General features: G+C 48.9%; 1 protein-coding gene across 1 annotated transcript in view; it reads left to right on the top strand.

Annotated features, from left to right (window-relative positions):
- LOC311310406 (MAM domain-containing glycosylphosphatidylinositol anchor protein 2) overlaps positions 1-12,666 on the top strand; it is a gene marked incomplete at both ends in the record, with an annotated part of 184,099 nt that extends 171,433 nt beyond the window's left edge. The window contains 4 exons of the mRNA XM_084439894.1: positions 5,737-5,898; positions 10,600-10,730; positions 11,124-11,220; positions 12,575-12,666. Coding sequence (XP_084296020.1) covers positions 5,737-5,898; positions 10,600-10,730; positions 11,124-11,220; positions 12,575-12,666 — 482 coding nt within the window. The remainder of the gene's footprint in view (positions 1-5,736; positions 5,899-10,599; positions 10,731-11,123; positions 11,221-12,574) is intronic.
- Positions 12,667-16,859: the final 4,193 nt, after the last annotated feature.

Raw genomic sequence — 16,859 nt, 5'->3', positions numbered from 1 at the left:
GGGAGGAACAGCAGCTCAGTCTGGGAGAAGGGAGGAGTTGGGAGTAGGAGGTGGGGGCTGGAGTAGTGAAGAGAAAGCTTCAACGAGTTTTTTAGGATTGGAAGCAGAGTTTAGAATTTTAGAGTGGAAGGAAGCAGCTTTAGCAGCAGACAGGGAGGAGGAGAATGTGGAAAGAAGAGATAGGAAATTAAGAAGGTCCTCTGGGAGCTTGCCTTTCCTCCATTTACGCTCAGCTATTCTCAGGCTCCGTCTATCAGTACGCACTGAGTCCGACAGCCATGGGGCAGGTGGAGTTGGGCGTGCTGGCCTGGAGGTGAGGGGACAGAGATTGTCCAAAGAGTAGAGAGGAGAAGATGAGTGGCAGTACCAGAGGGTAGGAGAGAGAAGGATTCAGGGGCAGGGAGGGCAGAGATAACAGAAGAGCAAAGGTCAGTAGGGGAGAGCGAGCGGAGGTGGCTACGGGTGGTAACCATGTGGGTAGGAGGAGGAATCACAGGGGAAGAGGGGAGGGAGAGGGAGTAGGACATGAAGTAGTGGTCAGAGAGATGGAGGGGAGTGACAGAGAGGTTAGTGGTGAAACAGTGTCTAGTGAAGATGAGATCCAGCTGGTTGCCGGCTATGTGAGTAGGAGGAGAAGAAGAGAGGTGAAGATCGAAGGAGGAGAGGAAAGGAAGAGGAAGAGGTTCCAATTTCTCACTCTGGATGTTGAAGTCGCCGAGAAGGATGATTGTGGACTCATCATTGGGGAAGTACGACACTAGTGTATCAAGTTCCTCCAGGAACTCACTAAGGGGTTAAACTCAGTGACTCACTAGTTAACCTCAGTGATTTTGAGTGCCTAGTAGCTCTAGTGTAGCAGTGTAGCACTAGATATTAATATATTCGTAGAGGGCGGAGCCATCTCTGCCTCAGCACTGTTCCACAGGTAGCCTAATTAGTTCCAAGAAGGAGCGCTAGAAGCATACAAGAAGCGCATGGAGAGAAGAGTGTCATTGTCTGGTTCACGGTCATACACTGACACATAAGTTGCATTCAATACTTCTATAACAGTTCTGTTCTTAAGCAAGAAGAAGGATAATACAAGGTCTACAGCAGCAAGATTTCTTTAGCCCCTCTTAAATATAAAGCAGTCTACGCCCAGATAGCAAGCGGATGTGTAATGATTCTGGGCCATATATGGGCCGGAACTAAGCCACAAAGGCCAGATCTGGCCTGTATATGGCCCAGGTCCGCTTGCTATCTGGGCGAGGTATGTTTGCTTTGTCATTCACTCCTGTATGATTAGCTACGTTCGACTGTGTTAGCCCAAATGCTTGCGAACTATCAATTGTATAGTTGTAATGGAACTACAAATTGTAAACACAAGACATACTGTACATGCATACATTTTTACGTTATATTTCCTCTTTATTTTCCCGTAACTCAGTTCTCACGGGTTCAGCATGAATAAAACCCCGTTTTCTAACGAAGACCTCGAGCTTCGCGTGTATTGCTAAGAGGGAGCTATAAATGGTGATCTTGATTGCATACGTGACAGAAACAGCATGGAATTCAAAAGAGGAGGGGGAAAACTGTGGAATAGAGAAAAGAGAGTATTTCCATTTTGGAGAAATATGCAGTACCACCACCTCGCCTCTGGGAGTCATAGCCTGAGATAAACTCTCTGGGCACTTCCGACTGGCAATTCCAAAGTCCCCCTGTCACCACTTGCTCACTATGAGTTGAGACAGTAGGATAGATGAGGTTAGAGGGGTTACGGAGTCTGGGGGTGACCCAATGTCTACGTGATCCCCGGAGAGGAAACACAACAGGAATGGGGATTTCAAACACATAGGGGCGAATTCACTAAAGGATTGCGCAGCTTTTCCTGACGCAAAGCCTGTGCAAATAAGTCACAAATTATGTTTGCTATTCACAAAGCCCTCGCAAAGGGTGAAATACGGTGTTAACTGCGTTGCGTTCGTCATTGCGTTACTCTGCGCCGGTGTTATTAGCTCATATTTAAATTAGGTAATATGGGCGGAGAATGTTCCCCTTTCTATGCAAATGAACATTATTGCAAAACCCGCCCAATTCACAAACATCGGCGCAAATTGCCTCACGCAGTAAAAGTGAAATTAATACCGTTTTCAGAAACGTGGTGGTATTTAAGCGCAAGGGGTGTGTCGCGGCCAGCCTGTCCGCTGATCATGGCAGCAGTGATTGTTGCGAGGCGAAGGCATCGCAATGCCAGGCATGTTGTTCGTGAGAGAATATTTAGAAGAAGGTCACTTTTTGATTTAACACTAGAACCACCGCGGTAACTGTTTGGACACCAGAGCGCGCAGCTCTTCAGCCAACTGGAGGATGAAGTCGCGTCTGGGGAGGCTCAGTTGACTATGCGTCTCTCCACCCGTCCCCAGCGAGTCCAAGCTCCCCCAATGAATATAATAGCCTACATAGCACGAAACTGTGCGTATAATAGTCTATACGCGAAACTGCGCATTCCCTATAGCTGTTCATTGAACGGCTGGGGGCCGATATAGGTATAAATAAATAAATAAAAACATAGCCTACACAATATTTGTTTTATTTGAATGGTCTTGAAAATATTTTGCTTTTGTATCATAGGTGACGGCAGGTATCATCTTCAGCCATGGATGATGACTCCCGTGCGTAATCCTTCCAACGTTGGAGAGGCGGCGTACAACTGGGCTCACATCAGGACGCGCGGTGTGATTGAGTGCACATTTGGAATCCTGAAAAGCCGTTTAGATGCCTAGATCGTACCGGTGGGGCAATGTTATACACTCCCCCAGAAGTATGCCAGATCATCGTGCTGCAACTTGCATAACATAAAATGACAATTTTTCCTTTGTTCGTCTTTTTAAATTATTCCACCTCCGTTTGCAGTCTTCCGCGTTTACACACACAAATGGCACTGACTGATTGGGAAATTAAACCCCAAATATGATTTTTTGCTGCAGTCGTGATATTTTTTGCCGAAAGCTGTGAGACATGTTTTTGAACCTCGTCCGTGAGGCCTTCAAGTTCGCTGTCTGAAAATCGTATCTTTCTTTTTCTGTCTGCCATCGTCCAATGATATGCATACGAGTTTTATGCGCTGTATGCGCAGTATTTATAGTCATTTCCTATATCAGCAGCAAATTGCACTCAGCCGCAAACACCGAATGGGCGTGTTTGCGCTGGGATATTATTAGCGCAATGTCTTTAGTGAATAGGTTTTTAAAACGGAGCACATAGCGGGCGCAACTGACGCGCAATATTATGGTGCAATTAGCGGGCGCAATTTGCTTTAGTGAATTCGCCCCATAGTGATCACAAAACAGGCACAGAAGTAAATGTAGACGTACTACTTTCCTGACACAGTCTTTCCTGACAAAGTCGCTCTCGAAAAAGTCGCCCGGTGCCTTCGGTCGCCCGGTGCCTTCGGTCACACGCCGAAGGTGTGCGCACTGGAACAATAAACAACCTTGGATTGTTGGAGGTTCGTGACTCTCATGCATGGCCGCCTGTCTGTCTCTCTCTAGTTTCCATGGGTACCTGAGCGAGAGTTGTGTGCGGGTATTCAATATTCAGGAGAGAGGAGTAGGGGGAACAGAGGAGACGCTAGGAGTTACTGCACCATGGCATCTTCATGCAGTGAAAGATTATGTGAGATTCTGCGACTATAGTCGAATAAAAGGAGGGCCGGCGACCGGTGTCTGTGTATCTATCTATCTATCTATCTATCTATCTATCTATCTATCTATCTATCTATCTATCTATCTATCTATCTATCTGTCTGTCTGTCTGTCTGTCTGTCTGTCTGTCTGTCTGTCTGTCTGTCTGTCTGTCTGTCTGTCTGTCTATCTATCTTTCCATCATCCATCCAGGACCCCCTAACATACAGTGTCACCTCTGAAGTTGATTGGATCAGCGGTTCTCGACTGGCGTTGTCCAGTAAAAAGTCGTTTGACGAGTTAGCCCTCAGAACCAGGGCGAATCACGGTCAAGCCAACTGCCACGTTATTTCCGTCGACACGTGCGGTTTTTCAGCGTCTCACCAAGGAGGTTACAGTACGACTCCAGAGAATTCACTGTGGAGGCCTTAGCATCGCTTATACAGACTTTTGAAACAAAACTGTCTGTTTCCAATCACTAATTCCACTTCAGACACATTCTAGAGGACCTCAGAGAGACACAGCTGTCATAGCGAGTGCATTTTGAATCAGGATTTAATCACTGATATTTAGTGGATAGATAGATAGATAGATAGACAGACAGACAGACAGACAGACAGACAGACAGACAGACAGACAGACAGACAGACAGACAGACAGGCAGACAGGCAGATAGATAGATAGATAGATAGATAGACAGACAGACAGACAGACAGACAGACAGACAGACAGACAGACAGATAGATAGATAGATAGATAGATAGATAGATAGATAGATAGATAGATAGATAGATAGATAGACAGACGGATGGACTGACAGATAGATAAATAGATAGAATGACTAAGGATGGCTTTGAAAATGAACAAACAAAGACAAAAAAGAGTAGTGAGAAAGTCAGTCAGAGAGAGAACAAAAACACCAGTCTCCATGGTTACTCAATCTGCCGTCTACTGTATGTGTCCACGCACACACACACACACACACACACACCGCAAACGCAAACGCTACACACCCTTATCACTCTCTTCCACAACACTGCATTGTCTGAGAGGCTGTTGTAGCTGGTCGAAGCTATCCTGAAGGGAAGCATCGGTCTTCTCTTCAAAAGGAGAGCGGCAGACACCAAACGCCCCCTCTGAAGAAGTAAATAATACGGTGGCTTTAATCACCCTAATGGTTTGAAACGGTCTAGCATTTCATTACCACCATCACAGTCCTCGGCGGTAATAATTACCTGAAACCAAATTCAACAGTGCTTCCGTTTGATACTGGCCAGTGGGGGGAGGGCGGGGGGGGCGTCTGTCTGCCTCCGCCCGTTCAAAGTAGCGGGGGAGATGGGTTTTGAAAAGGCACGGAGGTGATGAGTGAAACAGTTAGGGGCGAGGTCCTGGGGAGGGGGGGCGGAGGCGCCCGCGTCCCTCGAAGAGCCGGAGCCTCTCGTCTCTGACCCTCGCTACCCCCGCGTCGAGGGCGCGCGGCGTGCCCTAGAATATATAAAGGAACGTGGCTGGAGATTTGGGATATTTCCGGGCATTTCAGACAGCGGCCAGACGAGCGTGAGTCACGCTGAACAACATCATTCCATCGCCCAGCACCACTTCTTGGCTTCGTAAGATTTACCTGGCAGAAGCTCTCACTCGGCCTTAGACGGGCACACCCACCCCTCTGTTCAATCTCCCCTTGGGCCAAAACCACTCTGCAGCCAACAGAGGCTGTTTGCCAGGGTACGCCGGCGGGGAAGGCCATCGCTGGCTGGATAAGGCATCTTTATACCGTTAGAATGTGAATCAAACCGAGCGCATTTCACCGGCGCTCTCGAGTGCGGTTTCGCAAGCGTAACGGCATTTTGCGGCGCGTGTGTGTGTGTGTGTTGTAGCCAACAAAAGAATACTGGGAGTATTAATCCAGTGTTCAGTTCAACCTCTAAATTAATCCCTTTATCGATCAGCACCTGGCCTAAAAACAGGATCGGATGTGCGCACATTTACTCTTTTTCATTGTGTGTGTGTGTGTGTGTGTGTGTGTGTGTGTGTGTGTGTGTGCGTGTGTGTGCGTGTGTGTGTGCTTCTACAGGTTTCTACATGTACATCGAGACGTCCAGGCCTCGGAAAGAGGGTGACCAGGCACGGCTGGTGAGCCCGTTCTTTAACGTGGCGCCCAAGAACCCCTACGGCATCAACAGCCCCCCGGCGTACTGCTTCGGATTCTTCTACCACATGTACGGCAAACACATCGGTAAGACCTCCACCCCCCCCCCCACGCCACCTCCCCCGTACCCCCACGCCGCCGCCGCCACCCCCACCCCATCCTACCATCTCTGTATCTGCGCTGTGTGTGTTCAGTCGCATCTTCTTACTCATAGCATCTTCAGGTGAACTGAAGTGAAAATACCATTAGAATTCAAGCATTCAGCCACCATTTCAGATCAGTATTTTTGGCTACGCCTCGGGGCTCTGCTGGTGAGCTAACAAATGTAGCGAAGTTTACACAATTCGTCTCTGTTTGCTCTTGAGTTCCCCTTCGAATTCAGATGCCGTTCCTGGGTATGCACCTTGTCTCCACGTCCTCGCTGCCAGTGAAGTGGCACTCGGAGGCTGTTGCGCTCTCTCCTCACAGTCGACCCAATGAGCCGGTCTCCCTTCCTCTCCTCCCCTCTCCCTCCTCTCTCCATCCCTTTCCTCCCCTCTCCCTCCCACCCTTTTCCTCTCTCCTTCCTTCTCTCCTTCCCTCTCCTCTCCTCCTGTCTCCCTCGTTCTCTCTCCTTCCTTCTCTCCTTCCCTCTCCTCTCCTCCTGTCTCCCTCGTTCTCTCTCCTTCCTTCTCTCCTTCCTTCTCTCCTTCCCTCTCCTCTCCTCCTGTCTCCCTCGTTCTTTCTCCTTCCTTCTCTCCTTCCCTCTCCTCTCCTCCTGTCTCCCTCGTTCTCTCTCCTTCCTTCTCTCCTTCCTTCTCTCCTTCCCTCTCCTCTCCTCCTGTCTCCCTCGTTCTCTCTCCTCTCTGTGTGAGAGGAGCCAGATTGAGTCTGTAGTAGAGGAAGGGAAGGGTCAAGTAAAGGAAGTTTTTAAATCTTTATTGAAGACCCACTTTTTCTCCCTGGTCTTCAATTCTAGTTGAGCATGACTCCCAGCCTAGTGTGTGTATTGTTGTCTTTGTGGGTATTGTGTTTGCATGTATGATTGTGTCATTGTTGTCATTTATTTTTCACCTACCTGTACAGCACTTTGGTCGACCGTAGTCGTTTTAAACGCGCTTTATCAATAAAGTTTGAGTTGAGTCGAGAAGCAGTAGGCCTTGTGTCTTCCAGCGGCTCTCTCTCTCTCTCACTCCGTCTTTCTCCTCTTTCTTTCTCTATCTCTCTCTCTCTTACACACACACACACACACTCCTGTCTCTGCAGCGCAGAGGTGTTTCAGTGTGTGTTTTTGCGCATTAGACTGAAGCCCCCTCGTCGACGGCCGCGCGTCCCACCAGGGGCTAGCGCGCAGCAGCTTAACAAGCACGGGGGCGAGAGCAGGACCAGAGAGTTCCCTCAGCTCGCCCCCCTCCCCCCCCCCCACCTCCGTGATAACATGGTGTGGAATTGCTCTGCTCCTTACATTGCCTTCCCATTATCTGAGAGGCGCACAGGAAGCCCGCTGGCAGGGACACGTCTGCTGCAAAGCACTCTAAAGCGATTCACTTTGCCGCCTGCGACAACCGCCAGCGAAACAATATCATCTGCCGGCGAGCCGAGTCACAGAGCTGGGGGGGGAGGGGGGGGGGGGGGCTAGGGAAGGTCGGGCCTAGCCAGCTGAGTCCAGCCTTTTGGAACAGGCCAGGTGGGAGGCGTGGAACCAGACATCTGGAGAGGGGGTGGGGAGGGAGGTGAGGAGGGTGGCGGGGGAGGGAGGTGAGGAGGGTGGGGAGGGAGGTGAGGAGGGTGGGGGGGGGGAGTGGAAGGTGGGGGGGGGGGTACAAACCTCCCAGCCCCGCCGCTGAGGTTGGGTAGGCTGTGACGTTTCCAATTTGCTCAGATTGATCGCCCGCCAAGCCCCCCCCCCCCCCCCTGTGGCGCAGCCCCTGCCCGGACGATGGGGTTTTATGATGGATGAGCCAAATGTCAGGGGCTGGAGGCGCACAGATCCAGGCCAGAGCTCGCCTCCCCGTAGCGTTCCGCCCCCCCTCGCTCCGGCTGGAATTCTCCCCTGCAGCTCCGGGATGCTACTGTAGTGCGGGAACGCCCGGGAATACCGACGCGAGGAACCTTCAGCTAAATGTTCTCCTAGCTGCTTTTTTTTTCCCATTGATACCCACCATTTTTCGTTTACGCTACAGAAGTGTTTCAGAGCTCTAAGCCCTTTTAAAGTCCTCAGGAAGCTGCTTGTCACGGACTCTCACAGTAACAAACATAATGTGTTCTTAGTTATTGATTTATTTGGTTGTTAGTGTGAGTTCCGCGTTCCGTGGTTCCATCTGTGGGATTCAGTGAGTCATCACTGAACTGTGTGTCTCTGTCGTGCAGACTCACTCAATGAGTGAGGAGTTTTGCCCACACTGCCATGGAGAGAGAACTCTTTTTATCTAGATAGCCGGGGTCTACCGGTGACAAGGTCACAGCAAGATCACTGAGGCACATTTCAAAGTTTGCCTTCGGAAACGGTGGCCGTGTCAGGATTAAGTCCTCCACCGCGCACACCTACACACACACACACACACACACACACCAAAGAATGTGATTAATGTCAGGCCTCCTTAAAGGTGAGAGGGTCCAGTGGTTTATCGGGGATTTCCCCATTGCGCCGAATTAAACCACTTGATCCCTGGAGGGGTCCTGCCCTGTGGTGACTCCCTGGGGGTCCTGCCCTGTGGTGACTCCCTGGGGGTCCTGCCCTGTGGTGACTCCCTGGGGGTCCCTTTGGTCCCAAATAGAAGAGAGAGAAGAGAGAGACACTCCAGAAATTCCCTCTGCGTTTCAAAATGCAATTGGGAGAATGGAATCAAATAGAGTGAAGCCTAAGAGAGTGAAGAGTTTTATCATAAAGAGGGTGGTCACACTTTAGGTCATCACATACAGTAGTAGGTCCACGCCTTGTGGACCAAAAATGTCAAGAAATCTAAATTTATATAAGTCGCAACATGTGCTTCTTCTTCGTATCCGAGAGGAAGATGTTTATAGCATGGCGCTGATCATCGCACATTGAATATTTCAGTCGCTCCGGCATTTTCCATCAGCACATAAAGAGCCCTTTAAAAACTCTGAGCACATGAGTGCACGCATCACTGCAGAGAGTCGCAACGCTGACATCACCACCGACGGCGGCGGCGCCAGTTCAAAGAGAGTGTCAGACCGCCAACGCAGCGGCGTTCCAGCCCCGCGGGATTTGCACTCCGACGGGAGCCGGAGCCGGGGGTGAGGTTCTCTACCAGAGGACTCTTACCACTGATTGCGCTTTCGCACTGAGAAACAGACATAGAGATGTACAGGCCTCTCTTTCTCTCTCTCTCTCTCTCTCTCTCCCTCTCTCTGTCTCTTTTCCCCTCTATCTCTCTCCCTCTTTCTCGATTTCACTGGTAATCGCAGTCTCTCTATATCTCTCTCTCTCTCCCTCCCTCTCACACACACACACACACACACACACACACACACGGCCCGTGCGGCCGTAATGAGGCACCTCGCTGTGCCTGTGAAGCATCAAAGCGATACCGCCATGCCGGTCTCTCCTCCCGTCTCTTAGTCCGCGAGGCGGTGTGGTAAGAACATGCCTCACGCGATCCCTCCTTCTCTCCCTCCCTCAATCTCTGCCTGTGATCTCTCCCCCCCCCCCCCCCCCCCCACTCTCTTTTGGTTCAGTAACGGCCTCCCGCTGAGCAGAAATGAACGAGATGCCAGGTTGGCCGGCCTAATACTGTAACTCGGGGCTTAAACCAATGAAAATTGTCTCTGTATTGTTTATTTGTTTCGTTTTTTTTCTTTAAGGGAGGTTTGTTGTACGAGGGGTGTTGGGAGGGGGGAGGGGTGGGGGGGTGGGGAGGGGTGGGGGGTGGGGGGGTAGTTGCAGTCACTGTCATCATCTGATAGTTTGGATCAAAGGGGTTGGACACATGGCATAACCGAGTCATCACCCCGGACCTACTGATGTCTGACATTTTAATTGATCTCATTGAAAACATGAGCTTCACATCAAAGTCCTCAGTAGTTAAACTGCGCCTCATTCAGATTCAAACCCCTTTTCAATTTTTGTATTAATCACTAAGAATACCAATGTGAAGCTGTTGGGGGAGTTTTTTTATGTTTCTATAAGCATGCTCTTCCTCACTTATCACCCAGTATTTTAATTAAACTTTATCAGTATGTCTGGGAGAATAACTCACCATCACTTCCAGAAGCTTGACTTAATAAAATATATCTATTCATATGACCCATTTTTAACCTCTGACACTGCTCCGCTCTGCCTGGAATAAAGAAGAAGACATGAATTTGCAATGCGAAGGCTGAGTTGAATGTTAAGTTCATATTATACAATACTGAGATAGACCGGACCCCACACCCCGACCCCCCGACCCCCTGCCCCCCTGCCCCATAGCAGCTACTGTTCCACTTAAACACTGACATCGACTTTGACATCCAGTAGTCCATCAAGTGTTCAGTATTGACAAATTGGTATCTCAGCTGCCATTTTATGCATACCCTCTCCAGAAACACACAGCAAGAGCAGGGCGGCACCACATCCCGGAATAGTGGCTCTGTGTGTGTGTGTGTGTGTGTGTGTGTGTGTGTGTGTGTGTGTGTGTGTGTGGCAGTTATGTGAGTTACTTTGGATAATACAGTCGGATCGATCGGCGTACAAACCTGATTGATTCAGGCGTGCGGCGTGAGAGGCGTGCAGTGCGACCCCCCCCGCCGCCTCCCGACCTGCTGCGCTGCGTCACGTGACCGTGCCTCTCTTTCCTCTCGACACAGGGACCCTGAACGCCTTCCTGAGACAGAAGGGGCAGACCGCCACCGACGGGCCCGTGTGGTCACTAAGTGGTAACCAGGGTGACCGCTGGAAGCAGGCCAAGGTCAGCATCCACCCGACGTCGTCCTTCCAGGTCAGTGGAGAGACGAAGCCGCGCTGCGCTCCTCAGATATCCGCCGCCCCACCCCTCCGCTGCCTCGCTGGCCATCTTCGATGTTCAGTGTTCGTTTCCCATGGGGACACATATTGATGTAGCACCAGATAAGCCGTGAGATAAAGTGACGGATACAGTGTAGTGGACAGGTGCTTGTAATGGTGATGAGGTTCCCTCTCTTCCAGAGTCCTCCAGTGAAAAGCTACATCATTGAACATCACTTTAGAGAGCACCTTTGGGAGCAACAGCATCTTTTACCCTCTGCCCCCCCCCGCCCCACACACACACACACACACACACACTGCTGTCTGTTCTCTCTATCTCTCCTCTCTCTCTCTAACTCTCTCTCTCTCTCTCTCTCTCTCTCCTTAGGTTGTGCTGGAGGGGATTCGAGGCCCAGGCATAGAGGGGGACATCGCCATCGATGACGTCACCCTAGAGGAAGGGGAGTGTCGAAGCCCACCAACCAGTAAGTAGCAAAAAAAAAAAAAAAAAAGTATTTATTATACTCTTATTCATGGGTTCCGGCTCCTAATTGTACTCATCATCTATAGCCGGTTTTAGGGGCGGGATGCAGTGAGCTGGTCAGAAGTCCGTCTCTATGGGGAAGGGGAAGGGGGGGGGGGGGCTTCCATTTTGAGATGTTGGCGGGGGGGGGGGGTGTTGCCATGGCAACCTGTACAGTAATCACAGCGGCCCCGGCAGGTGAGGGGCACGGCGCTGTACAGTAATTGCGTCGGGGGAACAAACGGGGAGAGAAAATGGAAGACAGGTAATGGCTTTCAACTGACGAGGTGATATGGACAGGGAGCAGGCCGGGGCGCTCCGCTCCTCACAGCTGGATCTCTCATTCAATCCGCCACTTAATGGACCGGCTACAGCGCGGAGCCGAGTCATTCTAGAGGTTTCCGAGAGACCGATTCACGCGTGATCACATGTTCATGATTGGTTCCTTATCCCCATTCGGTGTTGAAAATTGAAAAACTGCAGGGGAAAATGGCATTTGAATGAATTTTGTACTTGTTTTTTTTAAACAAGTTTTTTTTTTACTAAATCATCTAATAGTACACTGTACACATTTTGTAACTAGGCTCTTAACGTGCTGCTGTTTCTTCAGACAGTTGTCGTGTGTTTTTGGAGCGTAGAGCAAGCAGCTGTGTAGAGCATGGGCCCTAGGCTGAGAGACTAAGCGATGCCTCAGGATGTAGGTCGATTGCACTTTCGCAGTCACTGGTTACGCGACACACTCAGAGTAATGTCTGTGCATAATCACACCGTGTAACAGCAGATAATTGGCTGTGATTAGTCTGGTCTTCATGAGAAGCATTGAAGGGCCAGGTGAGGGGTCGTCTCTGAGGGGAAGTCTCACTAGTTGTTATTTCTGTTTATTTCGGGGAAAATCGGTATAAAATGACATTTCTTGTGAAATCAGTGGTATCATACTTTCACTTGCAGTTTGCGCCGGCAGTGCCAAGCTTCATTATAATTCAAAGCTATTTAATCACTTCATTTGTAGTTAAGGAATAGTCAGTGAGGTCGAGGACAGAGTGTGACATCATGAATTATGTATTTCAATCTTCCGTGATGAATCTTACATGATTCTCGGAGCGGCCATGGAAACAGACCAGTGTAGGGAGAAGTGACCCTCGGGCATTGTTTCTGAGGTCAGTTTCGCCGGCCGTCAAGTCAGGTTTTAAATGGGTTTGGAGCTAAGTCGGTCCCAGATGTGCCAAGAGGTAACGTTCACCTCACACACACACAGCAGCACGATTACATTGATGTCCCTCTCTGTCCTCTGCCTACCCCACTTTCTTCTTTTCCAGATCTCAGCGCCGCGGCTCCACCCACATACGCCCATATATGGTCGCTGAGCGTCGTCACCTTGGCGATGACCTTCCTGGGAGGTCAGAGGTGACCCTGCGGCGTCCTGTCGCCTGTCTGAGGAGAACAGTCAGGCCGACGTCTGTGACCTAGAACCCTTGGCATCCAATCACCAAAGATCCATGCATTCTGAAGGCAGCAGGGGCCCCGCATCGGGCACCACGTACGGAAAACAAATAAAACCGAGAAAAAAAGGGAAAAAAACACCACAAAAAAAAGTAATAAAGAAGATTCGCTAATTTTTTTAAGAGACATATTTTCCAGAAAACGCACCCCAGCGCAGGATAGCGAGCCCTTCACGAGCGCGGCGCCAGCTGTTTTATGAGGAGCAGATTTGGAGTTGCCAGGGGGTTCACAAGCGTCGAGGGAGGACTATTTGTAAAGCACAAGGACAACTTTGCCAGTTATGAATCTTTCTTTGAAAGGTGTGGGGAAATGGGACATTAGTGACTTTTTAAAGAAAAAAAATATGTACTTTCTTTCCCCCCCATCTTACAAATCAAATCTTTCTCTGAGCGCTATCCACATGTTCCCGCTTCTGATCGCGAATCATCGCTACTTTTCACTCGGCCCGCTCTCAGCGCCACGCCCGAACATTTTGTTCCGGGTTCTGGTGCGGCGCGGAAGAAAACCGGAGACTTTGACCACATTTAGTTCTCCGCGCCTCTCCTCCTCCCTGCCCCCGGGGGGAGCTGCCTACGTGTCTCTAAACACTGTGCTCACCGGTCCAAGTGGACTACCCGAAGGTACGGCGCCGGGGCGGACCGCCAGAGTTCGCAGGAGGTCGGCGGCGTGCGGGGGGGAGAGATGGATGAGGAGGCGAGGGAGAGGAGCGGAGGGGGGAGGCGGAGAGAGGGAGTGGTGGAGACGGCGAGAAAAGCGAATGAAGTGGAGAGTTGGCGAGAGGAGTTGAAGAGAGAGGGCGGTGGGACTAATGAAATCTCTGAGAAGGCGAAGGCGCGCGGAAGGGGGGTGGAGGTAGCAGGCGCAGGAGAGTCTAGCCGGAGAGGGAGAGGGGAGAGGGGGGGGGGTGGCGGGAGAGGGGGAGTCCTGGATGGGGAGAGAGGAGGATGTCATAGGGGAGGGAGAGGGAGGGGAGGTTTTAGGAGAGGCGGATGTGACACGGCCTGGTAATCCCCTGTCCCCCACCACCTGTCCAGATGGGGAACAGGAGCCACTTTCTGCCATGAAACAAAGTGCCTTCAGATTACAAAACCTGAAATGGTGAGCCTGGATGTTAACATCAAACACATCACTGTTGATGTTTCCTCTGTCACAGATGGGCTATTTTTTATGTTTCTTTTGCCCCACAAGTGCTGATGGGAAGGTCATGCTTGCTCAGAGGGTCATAGGGTTATGCTACACTGACGTGTGCGTGTTTGTGTGTGTGCGTGTTTCCGCGTGTGTCTGAGTGTGTGTGTGTGACTGTGTGTGTGTGTGTGTGTGTGTGTATGGACAGAGTGGTACATGTCAAGTTAAAGCTGGGAGGGTGGCCCCTCTCTGGTCCACGTCACAAACCAGGCAGTCATGGCAACCTCGTACAGCAGATGAAAGACAGGAATTAAAAACAAGGGACTACAGAAGCAGACAAAAACCTTGGCCGACCAATCGCCTTGTTCGCTTTGAAAGGAGTCTCCACCCCTACCGGGCAGACCTTTTTTTTTCGGAATACAAAGGTAAAATTCCTGAAGAAATCATTGTGTTGTACAGGGAAGAGAGTAGGACACGGGCTCTATGTTAGATTGATACGACTCACCTCCTCCAACATTTGTATTGAACAATACCAGAGGAAAAGATAATAATAATGATCATAATAATAATAATGATATTTTATTACTCTAGCGAGAATGTTTCTCTGCTTTTACACAAACTGTGAACATTAACTGTGGAAGATCTACCTGAGACCGTCCATAACCTTAACCAGCTGGTTTAAAAAAAATATATATAAAAAAAATAAAAGTATTGTAAAAAAAATAATAATAATAAAAAAAATAACGAGGGAAATGAAAAATTCCTTACATTGTTGGGTATGAAAAACGTTTTGAGGAACTTCTTGTCTTGTTTCTTATTTTTTCTGTTGAAATGACCTGACTTAACTTCCTTTCCTTCTTGTCGTCTCCCTTGCATTGCTAAAGTATCAAAACAGATGGAAGCATATGAAGCAAACCTTTGGTAATTGTATAACTTGTAAATGTAAAAGAAGCTCTATTCAAAGGTTTATGATAAATGTTTTATGTTGGAGTACAGGAAGCACAACATATGAGGTCATTACATATAAAAATGCGGTGCCCATATACTGAATGTGACCTGCTCCTACAAAGTCAGGCTTATTGACCCCAGAGATATACACGCTGTAATCGCAGAGAAGCGATTATTTATTGTATGTGTATTGCACTGACATTTATACAATGTCTCCCATCCAAAGTCATAATACCAAGACATTTAGTGGGAAGCTGTGAAGACCTTCACTAATGGAACGTGAAAAAGAGCGGATAGATAATTAGGTCGGTAGGGGTCAGAGGTCGTAGCAGCATAAGCCTGGGTTAGTCAGAGCGGATCGTGTACATGTGGGCATATTCAGTGTACAATAGGTGTGTGATAAACAGCTACATGTAAAAACATACAAAGCAAAACAGAGCTGAATGATATTGTCATTACAGGGCACTACATCCTCTCACACCATGTGTGTATGATACTGTATTGTTATTAAGACATTATTACATTAATCTGCTTTCAGAACAAGTTTATGTTTTTTATAGATCCCAAGATCATATGAATGTAAATTAAAAATGTGTATTTTGCCCAGACCATCATTTCTTTTGGGTGTGTGTATGTGAAGGGGGGGGGGGTATAGAGAAGGTGGTTGAGGACACATTCTGCTACAGTATATTAAGTCAGTTACCCAGGAAACATGGGTACTATACCATAGCCAACTTCAACTTTGTCTGCCACACTTCACCCACACAACTAATGAGTGGTTGACCAGTGGGAATTCACACCCTAGCGTGGTGCAGTACGGATTATCATGAAAAGTGCCAAAGTGTCCCCTACATGCAGCAGACGTATCTCTGACTGGCTAACTAAGGTGTTAAGTTATATCTAGCTGCCACTTTCTTGATAGTAAAATGTTACTTAAATGTTCCAGTTCCTTCTTTTATAACAAGCGAAGGGTTTCCTCGCGCTGTGCCGTCCGTCCCCCTGCTGTTCTCTCAGTGGCGGTACTTCGGTCCCAGTGACATCACACAGTCATTACTCCTATCCCAGATAGCAAGCGGATCTGGGCCATATATGGGCCGGAACTAAACCACAAGGGCCAGATCTGGCCTGTATATGGCCCAGATCCGCTTGCTATCTGGGATGGTGTGAATGCCAGCTATCACATAGGGAAGGCTGAAAGCAACATGGTGGACACCTACACAGTTTCACCTGCCCAGGTCTGTCCTGTCTGCAAAGGAGGTGACCAATAGGAGACCAGCAGAGGAGTCCGCTCGAAACCGCTGAGATGCATCCCAGATAGCAAGCGGATCTGGGCCATATATGGGCCGGAACTAAGCCACAAGTGCCAGATCTGGCCTGTATATGGCCCTGATCGGATTGCTGTCTGGGATCCATTTAATTCATTGACACAGAAACGCCGGTACTGAAAAAAGGTTGATAAGATTCTGTGCTGTAAGGGTTGGTTCTGGGAGCCATGTAACGTATATCTTGTACTGTGCCAACAACACCCTGTAATAATGACCTGTCTCTCTTCTCTGTGCTCTGCTCTGTTTATATAATTAGGCTTCTTTGTTTTTCACTGTATTTCTTTGGATTCATCACCCATTTTTTGTGCCATACCTGCAACTAATGATAAAATAAAGAAAAGGGATATTTTAAGTTTTACAGTATGTGTCAAATACGTTCTGTTCGGGGGTTGGGTGTTCCTAGTCTCGCGAGCCAGACGAGTCGACTTCCGGCCCAGACTCAACTACGTCTGGTATTCAAACGCAGGAATTTTGTTGAAGGAAGTTGGGGGAAAAACGTGCGGATATCCTGTCAAAAGAGTAGTAGACAGTCCGGACCGGAAGTGATGCATTTTTTTAACCCTTTGAATACAACCACGTCACCGGCAACATTTTAAAAATATCTAACAAATATTTAATAATATAAAAAAAATATCTAACAAATCTAAAAAATTCCTCACTCCAACACTTGCTGAAAGCTGAGAAATTGCGCTTTCTAGTATTA

This window comes from Borostomias antarcticus (genome assembly GCF_949987555.1).
Source record: "Borostomias antarcticus genome assembly, chromosome: 6".
Lineage (NCBI taxonomy): Eukaryota > Metazoa > Chordata > Actinopteri > Stomiiformes > Stomiidae > Borostomias > Borostomias antarcticus.
This window is presented reverse-complemented; position numbering and strand designations above follow the sequence as displayed.